General features: G+C 45.8%; 2 protein-coding genes across 4 annotated transcripts in view; both read left to right on the forward strand.

Moving 5' to 3' along the window:
- Positions 1–4,030, forward strand: part of TEX14 (testis expressed 14, intercellular bridge forming factor) — an 87,768-nt gene extending 83,738 nt beyond the window's left edge. For all 3 annotated transcript variants that reach the window (XM_074388091.1, XM_074388092.1, XM_074388093.1), the window contains 3 exons: positions 1,154–1,263; positions 2,566–2,617; positions 3,686–4,030. In XM_074388091.1, coding sequence (XP_074244192.1) covers positions 1,154–1,263; positions 2,566–2,617; positions 3,686–3,722 — 199 coding nt within the window. In that variant the 3' untranslated portion in view covers positions 3,723–4,030. The remainder of the gene's footprint in view (positions 1–1,153; positions 1,264–2,565; positions 2,618–3,685) is intronic.
- A 9,010-nt stretch (positions 4,031–13,040) lies between these two features.
- Positions 13,041–15,883, forward strand: LOC141581783 (uncharacterized). The gene is made up of 2 exons (XM_074388095.1): positions 13,041–15,024; positions 15,672–15,883. The coding sequence occupies exons 1-2, from the start codon at positions 13,434–13,436 to the stop codon at positions 15,821–15,823; spliced, it is 1,743 nt and encodes a 580-aa protein (XP_074244196.1). The 5' UTR covers positions 13,041–13,433; the 3' UTR covers positions 15,824–15,883.
- The last annotated feature ends 8,464 nt before the right edge of the window (positions 15,884–24,347 follow it).

Below are 24,347 nucleotides of genomic sequence, written 5' to 3' on the forward strand. Positions count from 1 at the left end.
CCAAATGCCTGTCTTGGGCATTTGAACAGGGGCAGAAGATAACCCAAAGGCTTCCTCCAACTCTTGAGCCTGTGATTCTATTAGTGAGAAAATATTAAGAGGGGAAAAATCCCTTTTCACTCTAGCTGGTTTTATTTTCTCTCATTTTACATATTTTGTTTTGACTATCCATCAAATGAAAACAGAAGAATCCCTAAACAGTGTTATTTTGGTTCAGCCAGCATCCACCAAGCACTGACAGTGTGCAAAGCACTGTGCTAGGGGTTGGAGGTACCCAAAGAGAGATAAGATGGCTCTGTCTATAAGGAGCTTCCAGCTGGGTTGGGGAGATAGTTTCTGCTTAGTAGTTTGACAAACAGGGTCTTAAATTGTGAGACATTTAAATTACTTACATATTTCACTTAGGAGAGAGTTTTGGAAAATGAAGATAAGATGATAAAATACACAAATACACGATGGTTTTGAAAAGGACACCAATCAAAACATAAGTAAAATGCCTTTTTTTTTTTTTTTTTTTTTTTGAGACATTAGAGTTTCGCTGTTGTTACCCAGGCTGGAGTGCAATGGCGCGATCTCGGCTCACCGCAACCTCCGCCTCCTGGGTTCAGGCAATTCTCCTGCCTCAGCCTCCTGAGTAGCTGGGATTACAGGCATGCACCACCATGCCCAGCTAATTTTTTGTATTTTTAGTAGAGACGGGGTTTCACCATGTTGACCAGGATGGTCTTGATCTCTTGACCTCGTGATCCACCCGCCTCGGCCTCCCAAAGTGCTGGGATTACAGGCTTGAGCCACCGCGCCCGGCCAAAATGCCTTTTTTTAAAAGTTTGAGGCAGTGTAGCATAGTGGCTGAAAGTAGAGTCTAAGTCAGATTTCAGCTCTAGGAATTATTAGGTATGTAATTTAACTTGTCTGTGCCTCAGTTTCCTCATTGCTTAATGGGGGTGGCAATGGTAACTACCTTATATAGTTATGAGAATTAAATGAGCTAAAATAAATTATAGCTCTTAAAGCAATGCCTGGCCCACAGAGAACACTTTTGTTGGTGCTATTTATCATGTTTTATTTATTTATTTATTTATTTTGCAGTACAGTTCTGTTTTCTTGGCTGTTAATGCGTATGTTTTCATTCCCTAAATCATTGATGTTAAAGGGAGACAAATACCAAAGATCAAGAAGTTGGTGAAGAGAAGAGAAAAAGGGAAGATAGCATCACGCCAGAGAGAAGGAAATCAGAGAGTGTTTTAGGGACTTCTGAAGAAGGTATGAATTAATGAGTGTTTCTAATGTAGTCTGTAGTCCTTGGGCTTTGATGTGCACCAAAGTTATTTAGAAATGTTTCCCAGATGTTATACATAATCCTCCTACCTTTGATAATTTATCTTTCCCTGCAGTTCAGCCAGGTTTTCTGTTAATTTCCAATCATAGCTTTATCACAAAAACAGTAATAACATCCAATTCTATTTCTAAAGCAAGCTTTTGCCCAGTCTCATCATCATTATCTTGCACATTGTCTGGAGAGACGTTTTGCTTCTAATTGTCCAACATCTTCAAAAGAGTTTTAAATTTAGCTCACAAATCTAAATCTATTCCTGCAAAATCCAATCGGAAATAATATTTTATGAAATTTAAATGGAGTCTACAAGTAATGTGAAAATTATAAATTAACTTTAATTTTAAAACTATTTTGATAGAGCTTGAAGGCTTTTGATATGCTCTTTACAATGATGCTCTCCTACATTTAAGTTCTTCCTACTCAGGGAATTAAGAGATATTAACTCTTTCAGATCATCTGGTATTCCTTTTATCCCTTTCTGATTTCCTTCTCATTCTCCCCATCTCTGCCCTGCTTTATGCCCCAGAATGCTGGCCCGAGTGGACTGCATCTCCTGGGCTTCCTGTTAGCCAGAGATAGGCCCTAGCAGAAGATGATGGGGCTGGAGAGAAGTTGGGGTATTACTTTGCCTTCCTGCTTACTTTAGCACCTTGTGCCTGGTAGAAGTGGTGTTTCTCCACAAGTGTGGCTTCTATAGGCAGCACATTCTTTCCAATTCCAGCTCTCATTAGTCTCTAGTAACTAACCTCTCATCTCCAACACTCGTTTCCTTCAGACTTAGGCTTCCCACTGCTGCTAATCACTAGATGTCTTGACATTCCTTGTTTATCCCTTAACTCTAACTAAACCTCTGTATGTAGTCACTTCATTAAGGATCTTTCTTTGAACCAGCCATGAGTACATTCCGTTTCCTTGAGAACCCTGACTGCGCAGGGTTCAGAGTGTGTAGGCATTTAGCTATTAATAGTATTGATTTCACTGAGAAGATAATACAGAAACTTTGTGAATTAGTGTCATTAGTGTCCATTGCTGCAGCAGAAAACTATAGAATGTTAGGAGGGGAAGCCCATTAACTATGTTTTTAGAAATAGTCTATCTGGCAGAATAGAACAACCATTGTAGGTAAAACAGTTTACCCTAAATTAGAGGGAGCACTAATATGAATACTGGCACCCTTTGACCTAGAAATTAATCATGTGGTTTTTTCCTTCCTCTTATATTTCATCAAGATGAACTAAAACCCTGTTTTTGGAAGCGACTGGGTTGGTCCGAACCATCCAGGTAATGAGATATCAGATGTTTGCAGATCAAAACTCACTGTTTAGGGCCGGGCGTGGTGGCTCACACCTGTAATCCCAGCACTTTGGGAGGCCAAGGCAGGTGGATCATAAGGTCAAGAGATTGAGATCATCCTGGTCAACGTGGTGAAACCCCGTCTCCACTAAAAATACAAAAAATTAGCTGGGCATGGTAGCGCGTGCCTGTAATCCTAGCTACTCAGGAGGCTGAGGCAGGAGAATTGCCTGAACCCAGGAGGCGGAGGTTGCGGTGAGCTGAGATCAAGCCATTGCAGTCCAGCCTGAGTAACAAGAGTGAAACTCCGTCTCAAAAAACAAACAAACAAAAAAATGCCCTGTTTATAGACAACAGAAGCAGAATTGAAAACATTTACATGTCTAAATACAAATTAATGACAAAGACTTGAATTCAGACAAAGTTGCTTAATTTTTAAATGTTAGTGTTTATAGTTAATTAAAATACAAAGTGAGGCTGGGTATAGTGGCTCACACCTGTAATCCCAGCACTTTGGGAGGCTAAGATAGGCAGATCATGAGGTCAGGAGACTGAGACCATCCTGGCCAACATGGTGAAACCCTGTGTCTACTAAAATACAAAAAAATTAGCCGGGCGTGGTGGAACAAGCCTACAGTCCCAGCTACTCAGGAGGCTGAGGCAGGGGAATCATTTGAACCCAGGCGGCCGAGGATGCTGTAAGCCGAGATCGTGCCACTGCACTACAGCCTGGGTGACAGAGCAAGACTTCGTCTCAAAAAAACAAAAACAAAAACAAAGTGAAATTAATGCCGACTTTGATGAAATAAGTGACAGAGTGAGCATAAGAACAGTTTTAATATGGAAAGAATGCAGAAGACACTGCTGTCAATTGCTTTCCAGTCATTTTGCATTTCCATGACACACTGTTGGTCATAATCCCCCTTGATTATAAAGACCAAAATCCCTTTTCCTTAAGTTTAATTGAATAGAAAGAGGATGTGGTTTGTGTTTTTAAAAAAATATACACAGCAACTCAAAACTTTCTTTTTCGTTCTTTAAAAAACATGTGCATAGGATAATCGTGCTGGATCAGAGTGACTTGTCAGACTGACTGGAATTGGATCGTAGATGGACTCCTGGCTTGAGTTTGAGTGTCCTGGTTGTGAGCTCGTTTCTTCTCTTTCTGCTTCAGTTACTTTGAGGGCAGCAGTTACAGTTCTGTAAGTTTCACTTTGTTCAGCTGCCACAATAGACATCATGATCTGGCTCTCTTTGTTAGCAGCACATTCAACCATTTGTTTTCAGTCAGATTTCTGAAAAGTACGAGGTAGTTTTGATTGTAAAAATTTTTGGTTGTGCCTAGAATGGCTTTGGTTTTGTTGATGTTAATTTTCAAAAGCTTCAACTCTTGTTATGTAATAAAATGTTTACTTTTAATAACAGGTTTCAGCTGTGTAAGATATATTTCTGAGTTTAGTTATTGGGAGTTGGGGGGAGAACTGCTATCCAAAGAGGCTTCAGTTTCTGACAAATATGCAGCTATTGCTGCTACCCATTGTATATACTGGTACTAGTCATCTGTATCTCATAACAGAACTACAGCCCATCCACCTGGCTGAAATTGCTATATTCCCATTCCAGCTAGAATTGGCTCACACCATCAATGTACAGGTAGTGGCCAGATGTGGTAGCTCACGTCTGTAATCCCACCACTTTAGGAGGCCAAGGCGGGAGGATTGCTTGAGCCCAGGAATTTGAGTCTGGCCTAGGTAACATAGGGAGATCCTGTCTCTATAAAAAGTTTAAAACTTGGCTGCGTGTGGTGGCTCATCCCTGTAATTCCAGCACTTTAGGAGGCCGAGATGGGTGGATCACAAGGTCAAGAGATTGAGACCATCCTGGCCAACGTGGTGAAACCCTGTCTCTACTAAAAATACAAAAATTAGCTGGGTGTGATGGTGCACACCTGTTGGGAGGCTGAGGCAGGAGAATTGCTTGACCCTGGGATCGAGCCACTGCACTCCAGCCTGGCAACAGAGTGAGACTCCGTCTAAAAAAAAAAAAAAAAAAAAAAAAAAAAAAATTTTTTTTAAATTAGCTGGACATGGTGGTGCATGCCTGTAGTCCTAGCTACTTCCAAGGCTGAGGCAGGATGATCACTTGAGTCTAGGGGATTGAGGATGCTGTGAGCCGTGATTACAACCACTGCACTCTAGCCTGGGTGCAGAGTGAGACCCTGTCTCAAAAAAAAAAACAAAAACAAAAAAGAAAAACAGTAAGTACAGGTAGCAATAAAGTCCTAAGATAGTTTGAACTCGTTAAGATGAACAAACATAATCTGCCATATATTTTGTATTGTATGACTAAGATCATAGCATTGTTTCTAATTTAGCTTCTTGTGATGGCTGACCAGGTACATTTGTGCAATTTTTAAATATCCCTTAATATACCCCCAGTTTGGAATATTCATAATAAATTTTTTTTTTTTTTTTTTTTTTTTTTGGTCTTTGAGACAGAGTCTCACTGTGTTGTCCAGGTTGGAATGCAGTGGCACCATCTCGGCTCACTGCAACCTCTGCCTCCTGGGTTCAAGTGATTCTTGTGCCTCAGCCTCCCGAGTAGCTGGGATTACAGGTGTACATTACCATACCCAGCTAATTTTTACATTTTCAGTAGAGATGCAGTTTCACCATGTTGGCCAGGCTAGTCTTGAGCTCCTGATCTCAAATGATCCGCTTGCCTTGGCCTCCCAAAATGCTGGGATTACAAGTGTGAGCCACCATGCCTGGCCATGAATAAAAACATTTTCTTAGAAGCTATGTGCTGTTGTGCAGTACTAGCCAGCTAACATTTTATTCTGTCTTAGTGAGTAAATAGTGGGTCTTTAGTTTGTGAAAACGGAATAGTTCATGTCATGGATGGTTATATTTATACTTCCTTGCAGTCAGAAATTTTAGCCTGCATAGATAAAATGAGAAGGTACAAATCTATTTGACCATTTTAAAGTACGGAAACAGTTACTTGCTATTCTAACCAGAGGAAAACCACCAGAAAATAAATTAGTTTATAAATTATACTAGGTGACGAAAATTTTGGTTTTCTCAGGGGCAAGATTTCACTTTGTTTCCCAGGCCAGAGTGCAGTGGCACAATCATGGCTCACTGCAGCCTTGAACTCCACCTCAGCCTCCCAAGTAGCTGGGACTACAGGCATGTGCCACCACATCTGGCTAATTTTTTATTTATTTTTATATTTTATTTTTATTATTTTTTTTTGAGATGGAGTCTCTCACTCTGTCACTAGGCTGGAGTGAGTGGTGCTATCTTGGCTCACTGCAACCTCTGCCTCCTGGGTTCTAGCAATTCTCCTGCCTCAGCCTCCTGAGTAGCTGAGATTATAGTGCCTGCCACCATGCCTGGCTAATTTTTGTATTTTTAGTAGAGATGGGGTTTCACCATGTTGGTCAAGATGTTCTCGAACTCCTTACCTCAGGTGATCCACTCGCCTCAGCCTCCCAAAGTGCTGGGATTTCAGGGAGCTGCCTTTTTTTTTTTTTTTTTTTTTTTTTTTTTTGAGACGGAGTTTCACTCTTTGTTGCCCAGGCTGGAGTGCAATGGCACATTCTTGGCTCACTGAAACCTCCACCTCCTGGGTTCAAGCAATTATCCTGTCTCAGCCTCCCAAGTAGCTGGAATTACAGGTGCCCAGCACCACGCCTGGTTAATTTTTGTATTTGTCTTAGAGATGGGATTTTACCATGTTGGCCAGGCTGATCTCAAACTCCTGACCTCAGGTGATCCGCCCGCCTTGGCCTCCCAAAGTGCTGGGATTACAGGTGTAAGCCACTGTGCCAGGCCTTTTTAAAAATTTTTTTGAGATGGAGTATCACTCTGTCACTCAGGCTAGAGTGTAATGGCGCAATCTTGGCTCACTGCAGCCTCTGCCTCATGGATTCAAGCAATTCTGTAATTTCAGCCTCCGGAGTAGTTGGGATTACAGAGGCGTGCCACCACACCCAGCTAATTTTTGTATTTTTAGTAGAGACGGGGTTTCACCATGTTGGCCAGGATGGTCTCAAACTCCTGACCTCAAGTGATCTGCCCACCTGGATCTCTTAAAGCGCTCGATTACAGGTGTGAGCCACTGTGCCCAGCCACTGTGTTTCTTTAGTATGCTTCTTCTCCCACTGTCATTATCTATTTCAGACTTCCATCCCTCACTTTGCATAAACTCTTAACAGATGACTTTACCTCCAACTTTACAGAAAAAATAGAAGCCATCAGATGGGAATGAACTCAGCTTCCTGCCACCAAACCAAAACTACTGACACGGCCACATTTATCTGTGTAGAACAGAGCAACAGTTGTAGGTGAAGCAGTCTACCGTACACTAGAGATGGACCTATCTACACCTATTCTTTTCACTTTCCTTCCGGTTATACTGAAGAAGGTGTCTTTCTTCTGTCCTTGGCCAATATCATCTTTTGTCCACTCGGTTATCCTTCCCAGGTTATCATTTCTCTTTTCACTAGCTTCAACCTACCCCTCATTTTTTTTGAGACAGGTTTTCACCATGTTGCCCAGGCTGGACTCAAACTCTTGGACTCAAGTGATCCTCCCACATAGCTGAGACTACAGGCTTTCATTATTGAGCCTGGCTTCTTTTCTTTTCATCAGCATTAACATACTTGGATTTTCCTATCTTTAAAAAGTGTTTCCTGAATCTCACCTCCTTTTCCAGCTACTGTCTCATCCCTCTCCTCCCACTGCAACAAGAGTTCTTGAGAGAGTTGTCTACACCCGCTATCTTTACTGCCTCATCTCCCACTCCTCAGCCCATTAGAATCTGAATTTTACTCCTTCCATTCTCTAGCAGTCATTAAGATCATAGTGACTCGGGGCCAAGCAGTGGCTCACACATGTAATCCAAGCACTTTGGGAGACCAAGGCAGGTGAATCACCTGAGGTCAGGAGTTTGAGATCAGCCTGGCCAACATGGCAAAAACCCTGGTTCTACCAAATAGAAAATAATTAGCTGGGCATGGTGGTGCACGCCTTTAATCCCAGCTACTCGGGAGGCTGAGGGAGGAGGATCACTTGAACCCAGGAGGTAAAGGTTGCAGTGAACTGAGATCCTGCCACTGCACTCCAGCCTGGGCAACAGAGCAAGATGCTGTCTCAAAAAAAAAAAAAAAAAAAAAAAATCAGCTATTCATACTCCTAAATCTGATGGATACTTTGGCCTTCTTGCCTTCTTGTCATTTGCTCTTAGTCTGTTCCCTTGGCTTTCCTGATGTCACATTCTGGTCTTCCTTCTATCTCTCTGATTACTCCACCTCAGCCTCCTTTGGCGGTTCCACCTCTATCTTTTCTCACTCCAAGTTTTTCTCCTAAGAGACCTTGTTTACTACCATGGCTTCAGTTAGTGTCTATATATACACTGGCAGCTCCCAGATTTGTATTGTAGTCTAGGACCAGATTTCTCTTCTTAGCTCATATTACTACCCATATATTTGATGCCTCCACTTGGACTGAATTCTTAGTCTTAACTTTCTCCACCTCCAGCATTCCCCTTCCAGAGTATTGCTGTCCAGTCAGCCACTCAAACCAGAAACCCAGGAGTCATCCTTGACTCTCCTTCCATTCCTTTACTCCTTACATAAAAAAGTCAATCAGGCCGGGTGCCTTAGCTCATATCTGTAGCCCTAGCACTTTGAGAGGCCGAGGTGGGAGGATTGCTTGAGGCCAGTAGTTTGAGATCAGGCTGGTGAACATAGCAAGACCCTGTTTTTATAAAATATTTAAAAACTAGCCAGGTGTGGTGGCATTCGCCTGTAGTCCTAGCTACTTGAGAGGCTGAGACAAATATTTCTTGACCCCAGGAGTTCATTGCAGTGAGCTATGATCATGCTACTATACTCTGGCCTGGGCAGCAGAGCAAAATGCTGTCTCAAAAAATAATAATAATTGGCAAGGCACAGTGGTGCATACCTATGGTCCCAGCTACTCAAGAGGTCTCTAAAATCTATGTCCTTTATACCCACTGCTTTCCATTTCTTTTGCTACTACAGTCATGCAGACTACAATTAATTCCTCCTTGGACCATTGCAACAGCCCCCTGAAGTGGCTTCTTTCATCCAGTCTCACACTCAACAGATCGTTTTGGAATGACTCCTATGTTCCATGCACTACTTTAGGTGCTGGGGTGATAGTGAACAAAGCAGAGTCCCTGCTGTCCTGGAGTTAAATGAACAAATAGATTACATGGTAAATATGAAGAAAATGGTAAAAAGGTTAAAGTTGTAACTGAGTTAGGGAGCAACTTAACATTAACTAGGGCTATTCAAGGGAAAGTTGCTCTGAAGAAGTGACCCTTGAGCTTTGTTTGGATTGATGAGAAGGAGCCAGTCTTGTAACTGGGAGATGAACATGCCAGCAAGGGAGTGGCAAGTGCAAAGGTCCCATAGGAAACACCTAATGAGAGCCGCAGAAGGCCAGTGTGGAGGAGAGTAGTCTCGGGGGAGGCTGGTAGGGGATGAAGTGAGGCTGGAGACCGAGCAGGGGAATTGTAGACCATAGTAAAAAGTGGAAATCCAGTGGAAGGTTTTAAGTAAGGGGACAGAGTGGGGTAAAACAAACTGAGTTACATTTTTAAAAAGATTTCTTCAATACTCTTGTTTCTCTGTATTTTTTCTACAATTTTTTTTTTTTTTTTTAGACGGAGTCTCACTCTGTTGCCAGGCTGGCACAATCTCAGCTCACTGCAACCTCTGTTTCCCAGGTTCAAGCGATTTTCCTACCTCAGCCTCCAGAGTAGCTGGGATTACAGGCATGCACCACCACACCCAACTAATTTTTGTAGTTTTAGTAGAGCTAGGGTTTCACCGTGTTGGCCAGGATGGTCTCGATCTTCTGACCTTGTGATCCGCCTGCCTTGGCTTCCCAAAGTGCTGGGATTACAGGCATGAGCCACCATGCCTAGCCTGCAATTATCTTTTTAATATGAAAAAAAAAATTGTTTTATTTCCTAGTTTAGGTCTTTGCCCATTGCTCTTAGACATAACTGGATTCCTCTCAGTTCTTCAAATACATTATGGCACATACTGTCCACCCTGCGCAGAATGTCCGTCCTCATAGGTACTTCGTTCAGTTCTTAGCTTACATTTAACTTCCTCAGGGAGTTTTTCTGAAGTCTATGAACCTTAGACTAGGTTAGGGCCCTCTGTAAGATAATCCCATTGTTCCTTGCGTGCCCACCACACATAACCACATTTTTATTTCATAGCATGTAGCACACTTATTAGCCAATAGAATGTTCTACCACAACCTGTCTCCATATAATTGTAAGCTACACAGGCCAGGGATCATGTCTGGGTTGTTCATTAAGGTATCCCCAGCTCCTAGCACAGAACCTGTACATATTAGGTGCTCAACAAGTATTTGTTAACTGAGTATTTTAATCTTCACAATAACACTAAAAGTACTTACAAAAGAAGAGACTACCCAAAGAGGGTTCCACAGCCTTCCCAAGATCATACTAAATATTATTTGCATACTTACAGTAAAACACAGTAGCTTACCCTGAGATTATAGTTTAAGAGTGCCCTAAGCAAAGTTTCAGGATTGTGAAAGTGAACCAAGGGCCAACTTCTAGTTAAAACTCACTGTTACGGTTTGAATGTTTATTCTCTTGAAACTCAGGTTAAAACTTAATCCCAATGCAACAGTATTAGGAGGTGGGCCTTTAAGAGGTGATTGGGTCATGAGAGCTCTATCCTCTTGAATGTATTAACTCATTAGTGGATTTATGGGTTATCATGGAAGTTGACTAGTTATAAAAGCCACTTTGGTTCTCTTGTGAGCCCCTTTTGCCCTGTGATGCCCTCTACCATGTTACGATGCAACAAGAAGGCCCTCACCAGATGTGAACTCTCGCCTTGGACTTCAGAGCATCTAGAACACTGTAAGAAAAACATTTTTTTCTTTTCTTTTCTGCTTTTTTGTTTGTTTTCTGAGGCAGAGTCTCACTTTGTCACCCAGGCTGGAGTGCAGTGGTGCATATCTGCTCACTGCAACCTCCGCCTCCCAGGTTCCAGCAATTCTCCTGTCTCAGCCTCCTCAGTAGCTAGGATCACAGGCACATACTGCCATGCTCACTGCAACCTCCACCTTCTGGTTTCAAGCAATTCTCCTACCTCAGTCTCCCAAGTAGCTGGGACTACATGCATGCACCACCATACCCAGCTAATTTTTGTATTTTTAGTAGAGACGGGGTTTCCCTATACTGGCCAGGCTGGTCTCAAACTCCTGGCCTCAAGTGAGCTGCCTGCCTTAGCCTCCCAAAGTGCTGGTCTGAACTCTTGAGTTCAAGTGATCTGCCCACCTCAGCCTCCCAAAGTGTTGGGATTACAGACTGAGCCACTGCATCCAGCCAAAGCTGTTTCCATTTTGGTGAATAGAAGGGGTTTAGAAATACTTAAAACTGGCTGAGCGAGGTGGCTCATGCCTGTAATCCCAGTACTTTAGGAGGCTGAGGCAGGTGGATCATGAGGTCAGGAGTTTTGAGACCAGCCTGACCAACATGGTGAAACCCCATCTCTACTAAAAATACAAAAAAATAAGCTGGATGTGGTGGCACACGCCTGTAATCCCAGCCACTCAGGAGGCTGAGGCAGGAGAATCCCTTGAACTCAGAAGGAGGTTGCAGTGGGCCGAGATCCTGCCACTGCACTCCAGCCTCGGTGACAGAGCGAGACTTTTAAGTATTTAAAAAAATACTTAAAACATAGGCCAACCACAGTGGTTTAAAATGCCTGTAATCCCAGCACTTTAGGAGGTCGAGGCGGGTAGATCACTTAAGGTCAGGAGTTTGAGACTAGCTTGGCCAACATGGCGAAATCCTCTCTCTACTAAAAATATAAAAATTAGCAGGGCATGGTGGTGGATGTCTGTAATCCTAGCTACCCAGGAAGCTAAGGCACGAGAATTGCTTGAACCCAGGAGGTGGCTACCATGAGCCAAGATCGTGCCACTCACTCCAGCCTGGGCGACAGGGCAAGACTGTCTCAACCAAAATAAAATATTTAAAGCTAAATCAATGGGAAGCAGGACTAGAATGTCATAATTAATAGCTAAACCTAATCAATTGTATTATAGCTCATTTGAGGAAAAACTTTTAACAGAAGAGAATGGTCAGTGTAGAGCATAGAAGAATGAAGCTGACCATCCTATAACCTCAATGACCCTTCAGAGTTCATGATAGAATGTTGGATATAGTAGAGTCTATGTCTAAAAGACAGAGAGAAAGAACATGTGAAAGGGAGAGAGAGGTGACAGAGTCTCCTCCAAAATGGTCATCCAAATTGGAAGGTTACTCTTCAGAAGAGAACCAGAGTGTGGCTAATTGGATGGCTGACAGGATCATGAGAAAGGACATTAACATTTGTTATGTGACACCCATGTGCCAGGCAGTGGTTTCCAGGTGAAGAAACCAAGGCCCAGGCAACTCAGGTAATTTCTCCTACGTACCTAACTAGTCATTTATGGTAGAAACCAATGACTAACTACAAATCCTTCTTTTTTTTTCTTTTGAGACTGAGTCTTGCTCTGTTGCCCAGACTGGAGCGCAGTGGCACAATCTCAGCTCACTGTAGCATCCACCTCCTGGGTTCCAATGATTCTCCTGCCTCAGCCTCCTGGCTAGCTGAAATTACAGGTGCACGCCACCATACCCGGCAAATTTTTGTATTTTTAGTAGAGACGGGGTTTCACCATGTTGGCCAGGCTGGTCTTGAACTCCTGACCTCAGTGATCTGCCCACCTTGGCCTCCTAAAGTGCTGGGATTACAGGCATGAGCCACTGCACCCAGCCCAAATCCCTTTTATTAATAAAACACTAGACACTCCTGGACCAAGAATGTGAGAATTTATTATTTGAGCAACTTGGATTTTTTTTTTTTTTTTTTTGGAGACGGAGTTTCGCTCGTTACCCAGGCTGGAGTGCAATGGTGCGACCTCGGCTCACCGCAACCTCCATCTCCCGGGTTCAGGCAATTCTCCTGCCTCAGCCTCCTGAGTAGCTGGGATTACAGGCACGTGCCACCATGCCCAGCTAATTTTTTGTATTTTTAGTAGAGACGGGGTTTCACCATGTTGACCAGGATGGTCTCGATCTCTCAACCTCGTGATCCACCCGCCTCGGCCTCCCAAAGTGCTGGGATTACAGGCGTGAGCCACCGCACCCGGCCGCAACTTGGATTTTTATCCCAGGAGCAATGAAACCATCCTTGAGACCTGAAAAGGCTGAAGCTGTATTTTTTTTTTAAACTTGTACACAGTACAGTTTCAAACAAAATTGGGGCAACTTTGTACCTTATTAAAACTGGGGTTAACACAGCATGTTTGGTTTGACCTTTTCTTCATAGGATCTTCTGGCTGTTTCCTTCTCTGGATGAGTCCCTGAGAATTTCTAGAATCTGGGGAGAGTAATGGAGGGTCTGGAGCCTTCTCCATATACAAGGAAATCCCAGTTTTGTTAAAAACTTGCCAAAGGCTTGGTGATGTAACTCCAAAGACAAATCCACAGTTTCCTTTCAGGTACTGCTTTGGGATTCTGTGAAGAATTGTGGCTCTACACTAGGATGTTTAATAGGAAGGAAGCTCCTTCCTTTATGACATCACCATACAGATTGGTAGCTAAGGGGACTGTTTGAGACACTCGTAGAACAACAGCCAATTTTATGGGAGCCCAAGAACAGCAGCTTTAAAACAGGGTAAATATTCAGGCATCATTAGGATCCTGAATACAAGCCAGCCGGTAAAATATGGGATCTACTCAGAAAGGCACAATCTATCAGACCGTCAAGACAAATAAACCTGGGGCCAAGGTATTGGTTTCAGCACAGAGAGGGTCTGAGGTTACTACTAATACATTCCCTCAGCGGGGACATGGGTACATTCTTACCTCAAGCCATCGAAGTGCTGCAGTCTCCCTGAACCCTTCCCACCGAAGATCAGAAGCTGCACATCCCACCACTCCCCGTTCGGCATCAGACTATCCTCCATCTGTCTCCCCCGAGTTAGGGCCTGGACGCTATGTGGTACCCACCCCTCAGGGAACCGAGACTCGATCAAGAACAGAATCATTCCGCTATTCCTCTCCTCATCGAAAGAGCCAGCAAACTCAGACACTGGCTTCCCATGCTTCAAGCAGACAACGAAATGTTAGTCCACCCAGAGAGGAAGCAACACGAAGAGGTGGTGAGAGCAAGTCAGGGCGCAAGGTCAGCCATCATGCCTCATCAATCCCAGATGTCAAATCTTCTCGTCGATTGAGTTTTCAAGACCAGAAGGATAACTTGCAATCACAAATCTTACAAGATGACCCACCATCCAAGGTCCAGAACCCCCAAGGAGTCAGAGTTCCCCGAAGGATTTTGTCTTACCCAAAGGATAAAGCAGTACAAACTGAACCCATCCAAAGGATTAAGACTACTACTGAGATCAGATCTCCAAAGAGTCCCTCTCTCCCAGAGCACAGAAGCAGCAGTGTCTCTGCAGACTATCAGACAGCCCAGAGAAGGGTCCCTGTAGAAGAATCAGAAACAGGTCTTTATGGTTCAATTCCTTTGGAACCCAAGGCCTTGTATAGAAATATGAACTTGGACTCATCACTCAAACTCTCTGTCCTTCAAGATTCTGATGGCATACACCAAGTTTCTGCATGGGTAGACCCTGAGTCTCTTCACAAGTATTCTGTCTACCCTGAAAGCAAGCCCTCCGCAAAGGTCTTAGTATCATCACAGGTGGAGTCCAACGTGAGGGCCCCAGTCCGAGGAAACAGCGAGGTTGGCCGCAGGGTCACCATCTCCCCAGAGGTACAGTCAGTAGAGCCAACTCACCGTGTGACAGCTCGGTCAGTGTCTGAGGACTCCCACAAATCATCCATGTTTGTCAGTCCAGAGCCCATCTATAAACAAACCCAAAAACCCCCGGAAACTATCTACATGTCCAAAGGATCCACAGCCAGGTGTCCAAAACTCTCGCAAAAGTCCTCCAACCATGCAGAACTGGAACTGACCCCTCGGCCCTTGCCTCCTCGGTCCTTACCTAGGTACGGGCCTGGCTCCTCATGGTGGGCCTTGCTGAATCCTGAAGTTGAAACACCCCAAAGCCGGCCAACAACACCTGATTTTGAGCCTAAGTGTTCTCCTTCCCTAGATCCTTTATTGTCCTGCTTTAAAATAGACTCTAGCCCTTTATGTGAAGATCTGAAGTTCCAGAGAGAGAAGGCAAGCCCATCACCGCCACCATCACCAAAGGAGTCTCCAAGCTGGGCACCATTGAGTGAAGTGCCACAGACCCCCAAGCATGCCTGCAAACAACCCATTCAAAGGTTTAGTGCTTTCTTCCTGGGTATGTGAAGAAGCAGACTGCCCAGGTGCAGCCCCAGTTTAGTGAGATGGGGATGTTGGGGTGGGCAGGAAAGGCCAACTCTTCATTCTGGGCCTAAGGGCTGCTTTCCTGCCAGTGCCAAAGCTAGTCCTATACTTGAGCCCATTGCTCCATTCCTTCCCTGCCAGCTTCTCTGTGCTCCAAGCTAATGACATCGATGACGATGCTTGGGCTGGGTGACAGGCATTGACTCCTCTAGGCAACACTGCTTACCTTTTCAATTGAAGGTGGTAAAGACAGCTTGCAGGGTTGAAAGCTGCTTCCTGAGTGGAGATGAAGAACTGAGCTGGAGTGAGGGCTGGAAAGGGCTGTTAAATAGAATAAGGGCCTCAGGTAAATACTCTGGCAACAGAGTGGAGAGGGTAGGATGTAGAAGATCTGGGATTTAGCCTTCTAGGAGGGGAAAGGCATTCACAGGGGTGCAGAAAGAGGGATAGGGAGAGTGGGAATATATAGTCCTAGGCTGGTGGAGCTTCTTGGAGAGGACCAAGGGCTGAGGGCACCTTTGGGTGAGAAATGTGGAGCTAGAAAGGGAGCTGCAAGTAGTGGAGGGTGGGATGCGCATCCCACAGGGAGGAGAAAAGCAACCATCTCTCTGTTACTTTCAGATGTCTCTGAGGAAATGTACAATCGTGTCATCTGGTGGCTAAAAGGTCTGTGCTTTTCCCTCCTGTGGGCCTATTGTGGGAGCTTGGGAGATGGGAGGACAGGCGAGGAGTGGCATCTATGTATCTACAGAGCTGGGTCATTTAGGAGATAAATGCTGGGATTTTGACTTGAAGGAGCAGAGGAACTTCTCATCTTGCTGAAAATTCCACCATTAGAGTAATTTATTTGGTACTTGGAACCTTTTCCATTTCCTTTTCTTTTCTTTTTCTTTTTTGAGTTGGAGTTTTGCTCTTGTTTCTCACGCTGGAATGCAATGGCGCGATCTCAGCTCACAGCAACCTCCACCTTCTAGGTTCAAGCAATTCTCCTGCCTCAGCCTCCCGAGTAGGTGGAATTACAGGCATGTACCACCATGCCTGGCTAATTGTGTATTTTTAGTAGAGACAGGTTTTCTCCATGTTGGTCAGGCTGGTCTCAAACTCCTGACCTCAGGTGATCTGTCCGCCTTGGCCTCCCAAAGTGCTGGGATTACAGGCATGAGCCACTGCGCCTGGCCACCTTTTCCATTTTCAAGAGTCTCCTTTTAATAGGAAGTCACTTCAGGAATGGAAAATAATTTAAGCCTCATGGCCTTTCAGCTTAGTTGGCCACCTATCATGTAATTTAAAAAAATACACCAAAGCATACTGCCTGCTTCACAGTCTTGCTCAGGGTTGACTTCATATTTATTCAGGTTGGGGGCTCTTCTCAAGTGTTTCTCTGGTTCCACAGAACCCTCCTCATGACCCCACTCTACCACCTAGGGTACTTATTGATGCTGCCCAGGCAGGATCTTCAGAGATGTCTGAGCCTTCTCCTTGAGGCCATCAGTGTATCTTGCAGCTCTAGAATGCTTGAGAGAAGTGTCCCCCAGCCTTGCCACCCCCTGCTCCCTTTATACTCTTGGCCTCTCTGGGGGCAGGGAAGGGTGGGGACCACCCTCATGGAGTAAATCTTGGCAGCAGGGGCTTCTTGTTGTGAACATCATGGCCCAAAATATACTCCAGCCCTATGAACATGACAGAGGCCAGTTAAAAAGCAGTTCCCGGGGAGTAGAGAGCCCTGGGAATGCCATCCAATCCCAACCAGCGTGAACCCTCCTAGTGATGGTCAGCAAAGAGCAGAGAAGGACAGTCCTGCTCCTCAGAGGGAACAAAGCTCTATAAAGTAGGGGCACAGTTAAGTACAAACTTGAGTTACTAACTGGATTTGAGCCCTGGGTCCACTATTTGCTGATTGTGACCTTGGGTAAGTTATTTTACCTCTCTAAGCCACAGTTTCCCCATCTGTTAATGAGAATAATGGCTCCCTCTTAGGGTTATTGTGAGGATTATTACAAGCTATTACCTATAAAGCACTTAGCACGGTACTTGGCAACAGTGAGCTTTCAGTAAATACTAGCTGCTATTATTTGGGCCACTTGCACTAGGAAGGGATTGGGCCAGGTTTGCCCAAGTCCACTGGGCATCTTTAGTAAATTTCTCTTTTTCCTTTCCTATTGGCACACTCTGGATTCCATTTGCTGCCCCCTGGGAATGCCTGGCTTCTACTTCTCTGTTATGACAGATGAGGAGGTAAGAACACCCCTGGGAGGTTACTTCCAGTCTTCCTGTGCCCACCCCACTATCCAAATACCTCTCCTGTCCTATAATGGGAATGGGTATAGAGGGAGACAGAGCTGCTCCCTATGGTTGGGCAGACTGTCCACTGCACAAGAGCACCTGGTGGAGGGGGGCAAGTGTGGGGCTGAAATCTAACGTGTGTTCCATTTGCCAAGCTGTTCACCTGTGGATCTGCATCTTCCCAGAGGGGTATTTGCACAAAAGCACTGTATGAGCTAGTTGTAGTCCTAGAAAGAAAGAATAGAGACCTTTTGGCAGATGATGAATCTTGCCAAGTGCTCTGTGGTAAGGCCGTCTGGGTAGCCACTGGATCAGTCCCCACCTGGTTCTCCCCTTTTCAGCCTGGGGCATTCCAGAAAGGGGTTGCTTTTCTGGGTTACACACTATTTGGGTCCTCAGTGTGGAAAAACTCAAGGTGGACTCTGCTCTTGGCAGTCCTGTGTCCTGATATTGGTAAACAGTGTCCTGATTTCACTGCATCATTCCCATGAGTACTTTGGCTATTCTTGGCCCATATTTGATAAGATGGTCAAAGCTCTTCCTACTTCCATTCTTCCTCTTGCCATATTTCTCTGTTATTCAAAGCCTAGCAATGGCCTCTAATGGGTCTTATTCTTAGGCTGACTCAGGATGGATAGTTGGCCATAGAAAACAAATGAGTGCCTAGTGGGGGGTCAGCCTAAGCTCAGATAATGGAACAGCTGAAGGGGAGGTGTCCAGAAACAAGTCTGCCACCTCCCACTGCCATGGGTTCTTATCCAGCCTTATGCCATGAGCTTAGCTGTAGGTGGGAGCAGCTACCTTCAGAGATTATCTCCATGCAAAACAGTAAGTCCCTCCCTTTCTTTTTCCTTCCTCCCTCCCTCCCTTCCATGAACAGTTTTTATTCAGATGCCTAGCACTCTGCTAGGCACTTTTAGGGGAAGCATTGAAGCTTCACAGTACACACATTCCTTGGCCTTGACAAACTTCCCATGTGGTTGGGGAGATAAGACACAGACAGGAAACGTTTAAACAACAATATGAAATGTTTGTGCTCAAATGTCAAAATAGATGGAACAGACTGAATAAGTACTCTTGGAGAGTCTTAGGAGAGAGGGAGTGCACAGGGAGATGGATACGGGCTTGGGTTACGCCCTCCTTCCCAAAGCCAGGGGGTGATAGTGTCTTGGCTAGCCTTTTGCTCACCCCTAGATGCAAATCTTTACCTTTGGGAAGGGGTTAATATTTCCCTTTGGTCAAGATTTGATGTTTCTGACTGAGCATGCTCCTCCCTGTTCTCCCCCACCCTCACCCCCTTTTTCTGTGCATCTTGTTTTAGTTTAGGAAGTCAAAAGCCTTGGCAGCAGGATGGCTCCTTCCTAAAATAGCTCTTATCCTGTCTCGATAATTACAGCTCTCCAGCCCTGTTCAGCAGCAGAGCTGCTTCCTAGAAGCCGAGAAGAGAAGGCTCCCAGGCAGCTGGGCTGCTGGTTTTCTCTGACTCTCTGGAGGTACGGTGGCATGGAGGAGGGCCAGGTGCTCTCTAACATATGAGAAAGCTAAGCTCTCCCTGGCCTGTCCCCCAGCCTGCATGGCCCCATGCAACCTCAGGATGGAGACTCGGTGGTGCTGGTGTCCAAGACCTCTGGTTCCTCTGATCTGGGAATGGTTGACCATAGAGTCTGTTCCAGATTCCATTCCTGGCAGGAATTCTCCAGTGGCCTGGCCACGATGCCTGGCTTGTGGAAGGCAGCATGTTTGTTGTTGAGCTTCACAAACCTCTCTGGGTGAACAGCTGGGGATGGTTCCTGATTCAGCCCATCTCTTTTAAGTGTCAGTCCCTTCCCAAATGGCCCCTCAAGGCCCTTTTGTCTAAGGAATGGGATGGACAGATGCTTCTCATCCTTGGATTGGGGCATCAGGGGCTCCTCTCAGAGGAGGCTGTGCTGGACTAAGGGAAGCATTCCTAATGGGTTTTTTTGGGATCAGAACTAGCAAAAGCTCAACAGGAAGGTCCTGAGGGTGCCCTAATGGGTCACTGGGGGCTGCCTTCTCACATAGCCCTGGGGAGTTCCTGGAAATAAAGCAGCTCTGATGGGAGGGGCTGCGATGCCTTTGATGGACAGGGTGCCTAGCCCCAAGATCCTGTGTCCTCAAGAAACTACTTATCCTTAAATGTGACTTCTGCGGTTGTCATAGGGCAAGGTAGTTTACTCCCTGCTCTATCAATTATGCAAGAAACCAACTCTGGAAAATAGGCCAGGTATCACAGGAGGCCATCTCACTGATACTTAAGGCAGACCCCAGTGTCTTTTGGGTGACATGCCATATGGCCCTGGAGGGATGGTATGATTAGCCTCGTGTTGGCTTCTGAGTCACAGACATTTTGCTCAGATTGGCTTCCTTTACAAAGAGAAATCCAAAGCCTCTGAGGAACTCAGGGAGTTTCCACATTCATGAGGATGTTAACAGAATCCTAGGTCATGGGCTATCTTCCTTGTTTTTTTTTTGTTTTGTTTTTTTCTTTTTGAGACGGAGTCTCCCTCTGTTGCCCAAACTGGAGAGCAGTGGCATGACCTTGGCTCACTGAAACCTCTATCTCCCAGGTTGAAGCAATTCTCCTGCCTCAGCCTCCCAAGTAGCTGGGACTGCAGGCACGTGTCGCTACGCCCCACTAATTTTTGTATTTTTAGCAGAGATTGGGTTTCACCATGTTGGCCAGGATGGTCTCAATCTCTTGACCTCGTGATCTGCTCTCCTTGGCCTCCCAAAGTACTGGGATTCCAGGTGTGAGCCACCACACCCAGCCAGCTTTTTAAAAAAAGTGTTCTGTTGCCCAGGCTGGAGTGCAGTGGTACAATCCATAGCTCACTGTAATCTTGAATTCCTGGGCTCAAGTGATCCTCCTTCCTCAGCCTCCCTAGTAGTTGGGACTATGGGCACAAGCCACCATACCTGGCATTTATATTGCTTTGGGTAGAGGCTTGTAGTTTAGAAGAAAAAGAATTGTTGAAAGAAGGGAGTAGAGCTGCTGAAAATGGGGCAGGGCATCTCAGGAGGCTTTTTATAGCAGTTTGACCATCACTGCACAGCTTCTTAGGAAGCAAGCATCTTGCCCTGTCAGATGGCACCCTGTTCATTTCCAGCTACCATGAGCAGCCAATTCCAGAGCAGGATGGAAGGCTGGTGACCTCTGGTCAAGACTTGCTAATTTGGGGACAGGCTAAGTTGACTGGTTCATCAGAGTTTCCCTGGACTTCACTGGTTTTAGCACTGTAAGTGCCATGTCTCAAAAACTCCCTCAGCCCTGGGCAGACCAAGACAGTTGGTTACCTAGTACAAACTGTCGTGCAGTTTACCTGGAAGCACAGAGTGAAGGGACAATGTCCCAGCTTCACGGTGAGACCTGGGCACGCTACTCTCTCTGCCTGTAAAATGAGGGGCAGGAAAATATGATGCTTTTCTCTCAGGCTTGATAGCAGAACTGAGGCCAGACTACTTGGCCTTAGTTATTCATTTCGCCCAGAATAATCCCACATAGGGAAGAATCTGCCACAACCACTGTGGACTTTTTGGTGTATTTTCAGAAGCTGTTTGGTGACTGGAACCCATCTCCAACATCACATCTTTCTGCAGAGTAGTTTGGGGTGTTTCAAATGGTGGATTTTCCAACTAACAGAAAGAGTGGGCCTAGGTAGATGAGGGAACTTGGCTTCAGAGGCCAGGGTGCGTACTCGGGTGAGGAAGCAAATCTGTAACCCAGGAGCCACCCTGACAGCTGCTTAGCCAGAGGAAGGCTGTCGTGAGAGGCAGAAATGGCCATGTTCCCTCACCCTCCTCTGCTCAGCTGCCTTTGGCTCAGCTGCTGTTATAAGAGCAGCAGGAGACAGCTGCACCTTGGGGGCTGAATGAAGCCTGGAGGAGGGGGACAGAATGTGAGGCAGTTCCTGAGGGAAGCTCAGGCTAACACTGTGGGTGTCACTTCCTTGGCACACCCACTGCAACCAAAGTCATCTGGTTCCAGGGGTCTCCAGAGTGGCTGTTTCTGGGAATTTGGATCAGTAGATCTGAGACCAAGCACCAGCTTTCTAGAGATGGTGTCTAGCTGGAGAAGCTGACCACCGGTGGTCACAGGTGGCAGCTTGGTCATTCCAATGTTGCTTTTATCTAAGGCATTACTCTGGTATTCTCTGCCCTCCTATCTCTCTACATCTATTTCACATGCACACTCCAAATCCTTTGGAGGGAAGGCATTTGTAATAGTCACAGTTGACAGTTGCTGGTTTGGTGTTGATAATTTTCTCATTAGCAGAGGTAATAGCTACTGTTCATTTAGTGATCATGTTAAATGTGTTAGTGGGTTTTCACAGTAACCTATGAGTGGATTTATTCTCCCTATTTCACAGATGAAGAAACTGAGGCTCAGAGTTTGTTCATCAAAGCTGGAAGCATTTTAAGGAGCAGTGTGTCCCAGGGAGTCAACTATGTGGGATAGAAATCCTTCTGTAGCCATGTCTCCCTGTAAAATAAATTCTCAACATTTCAGCAGCATCTTTAGATATCAAGAATTGTGAAGGGAAAGGTTTTGGTGGGAATAACATCTGTGTCTTTGCATGTAAACCACGAGGCTGGGAGGTGGGTATGAGCTTGTGAGCAGCCAGGATGAAGGGCAAGTGAAGGGTCAATGAAGCTAGAGCCTCAAGGCTTGTCTGGGCTCTAAAATCAGAATGGAAAACTAATCAATGAGTCCTTTTAGTCAATCCATATTGATCAGCCGTCTCCTGGGGGCAGAGGCCTGGACACCCAGACAAACATCACATCATGTGCTTGCTGATTTAAAGTGAGCAGAGGTTAAAAGAGAAGACATACCCCCTGCCCTTGAGGGGCTTGTGGTTAATTTAGGAGAGAAAAGTATACAGATGGGTCACTTAAGGTGTGTGGACCTCAAAGGACAAAGCAAAGTCCAATGGAATGAGTCTGCAAAGCTTACAGCATGGAGGCATTTGGAGGGTAAAAGCCAGGGAGAGACAGATTTTGGCTCGGTATAGTGAAGACTTTGGTAACTTGGCTGCCCAAAGGTTGAAGAGCAGTTATTAGAATCAGTGAATTTTTGGCCATCAGAGGTAGGTATTCAAGCAGAGGCTGGGAAGGCGGGGGAGCCTTTGGACATCTGGTGAGTAATCACATTAGGAGGTATGTAAGTCCTTTCCAACCCTGAGCTACCATGTCCTGCCTTGCTCACACTGGGTATTAGAAGGACTGTCTTCCCTATCAGAGTGGCCGGCTTCTAGCAATCTGCCAGCTTCGGAACTGCCCCTCTGCGGCCATTCAGCAGTTGCCAGGAAACACAATGCTCCCAGCCTTGCCACCCATACCTGACATGGCCCACATGCAGCCTCCTTGCTTAGGTCCTGTGACATACAAACTGCATCTATGGGTGGGCAGGAAAGACCTAGTGGAGGAGGCCAGGACATACCATGTTGGCTTGACCTAAGCAACAGGCCCAGGACAGCAGGCTAGATCGATGGTGGCTGAGCTGAGTTTCCCAGCTAGACACTCTCCCAGACACTTGACTCAAATACCATGCCCTAGCAGTGCCTGGGGAGTTGTACTGTAGTCAAGGCCATCAATGCCTAGTGGGATGTTGAATTTTGAGGGAGAGCTAGCGCTCCAAGAGCTGAGCCCGTGTTGAAGCAGAGTTGGCCAGGCCACTTGCTGGCTGGAGATGAGGAAGAGCACTCAATAAATCGTCAGTGACTTATACAAGGGCTGCTGTATCTTGGCTCTGCAGGTATCAGACCCTGCCTCCAACACACAGAATGTAAGAGCTAGAGTTTGGAGGAATCCAGTCTTCTCTTTCAGTGGGGTAAACAGAGGCCCAGAGAGGGCAAGGGACTTTTAGGCAGTGAGAAAATAGCCAAGTTGGCATGGGGCTTGTGCCCAGGCCAAGTTCTCTCAGAGCCCTCTGAATGCTGCAGTAGGTTAGCATCCAGGGCTTATGCAGGTGGGATGGCTCTAAATCAGTCTTCAGCTTTTATTTCCCCCAGGATGCCTCATGTTAGGCCTGTGGTACAGTGATTAGGAAGGGATTAGACTCTAATATTTTTGGCTTAGAGCTAAGTTCTGTGGTCCCAGGGCTTGGTAAGGGCCTTGCTTTCCTCAAGGCAAGCTGGTACCAACCTACCTCAGGGCACACAGGGCACTCTGGAGCCTGGGCAGCAGGTGCCAGAGAAGAGCTGGGATTCCAGCCACAGCTGAGGATGAGCTGGCTGGGCCACCTTTTGAGATGTGTCTGTGTCCACACTTGGAATTCAGCTGAGGCTCAGGGGAGGGGCCTGATATGATAGAGGAAAATAAGACTTTCTGCTGGGGCCTGTCTTCCCTGATGTAGGCTTTCTCCTCATGCCAGGCCACACGACTCTGGAAGCATGCAAAAGGTATTCTTAGAGTGCATACATGAATACTGGCAGCCTGGCGCTTTGAACAGTGGGGCTTTGTATAGCCTAAGCTTGACATTTGGGGCTAACGGCAGCAGCAGCTGCTGCTTCTGCAGACTTACAACAGCCATTGGTTTCTCTCTTTATGTCTTTGTTTTCCTGAGTACCGCTTCAGATCCCCTGATCTACCCCAGGCCTTTTCCTGGAGCCTCTCCATATCTTTAGAGGTTCCCTTTCATGGGAGCCAAGCTGCTGCCTCCTCCCCTTCTCTCAGATCCTGGGCCTTCTCCTGAATCACTGCATGGCCAACTTTTCTCCAGCACCTCCTGCTGCTGCCTTGTTCTCTTATCTTCCTCCAAGGCCTACAGTAGCATACAGCATATCCTCCTTCCCCCACTGCATCCACTTTTAGAAGGCCTGAGTGGCAAGAAAGTTATAAATCTTTTAGTTTAATCCCCTCATTTTCAGGTATGGAAACTGAGGCCTTGACAGGTGAAGTGAGTTGCTCAAGGCCACCCAGCTAGTAAGGTTTCTCCTCAACCTGCTGGCTCATGAACACCCTGCCATCTTCCAGTCCACCAGTGCCAAACAGCCA

The sequence above is a fragment of the Saimiri boliviensis genome, chromosome 17, assembly GCF_048565385.1.
Source record: "Saimiri boliviensis isolate mSaiBol1 chromosome 17, mSaiBol1.pri, whole genome shotgun sequence".
NCBI lineage: Eukaryota > Metazoa > Chordata > Mammalia > Primates > Cebidae > Saimiri > Saimiri boliviensis.

Bases quoted from the DNA above. Each gene is read 5' to 3' on its own strand.
- LOC141581783 (XM_074388095.1), top strand. From the start codon at position 13,434: ATGGGATCTACTCAGAAAGGCACAATCTATCAGACCGTCAAGACAAAT. The intron at 15,025-15,671 runs GTATGTGAAGAA...TGTTACTTTCAG, and splicing joins GTTTAGTGCTTTCTTCCTGG to ATGTCTCTGAGGAAATGTAC.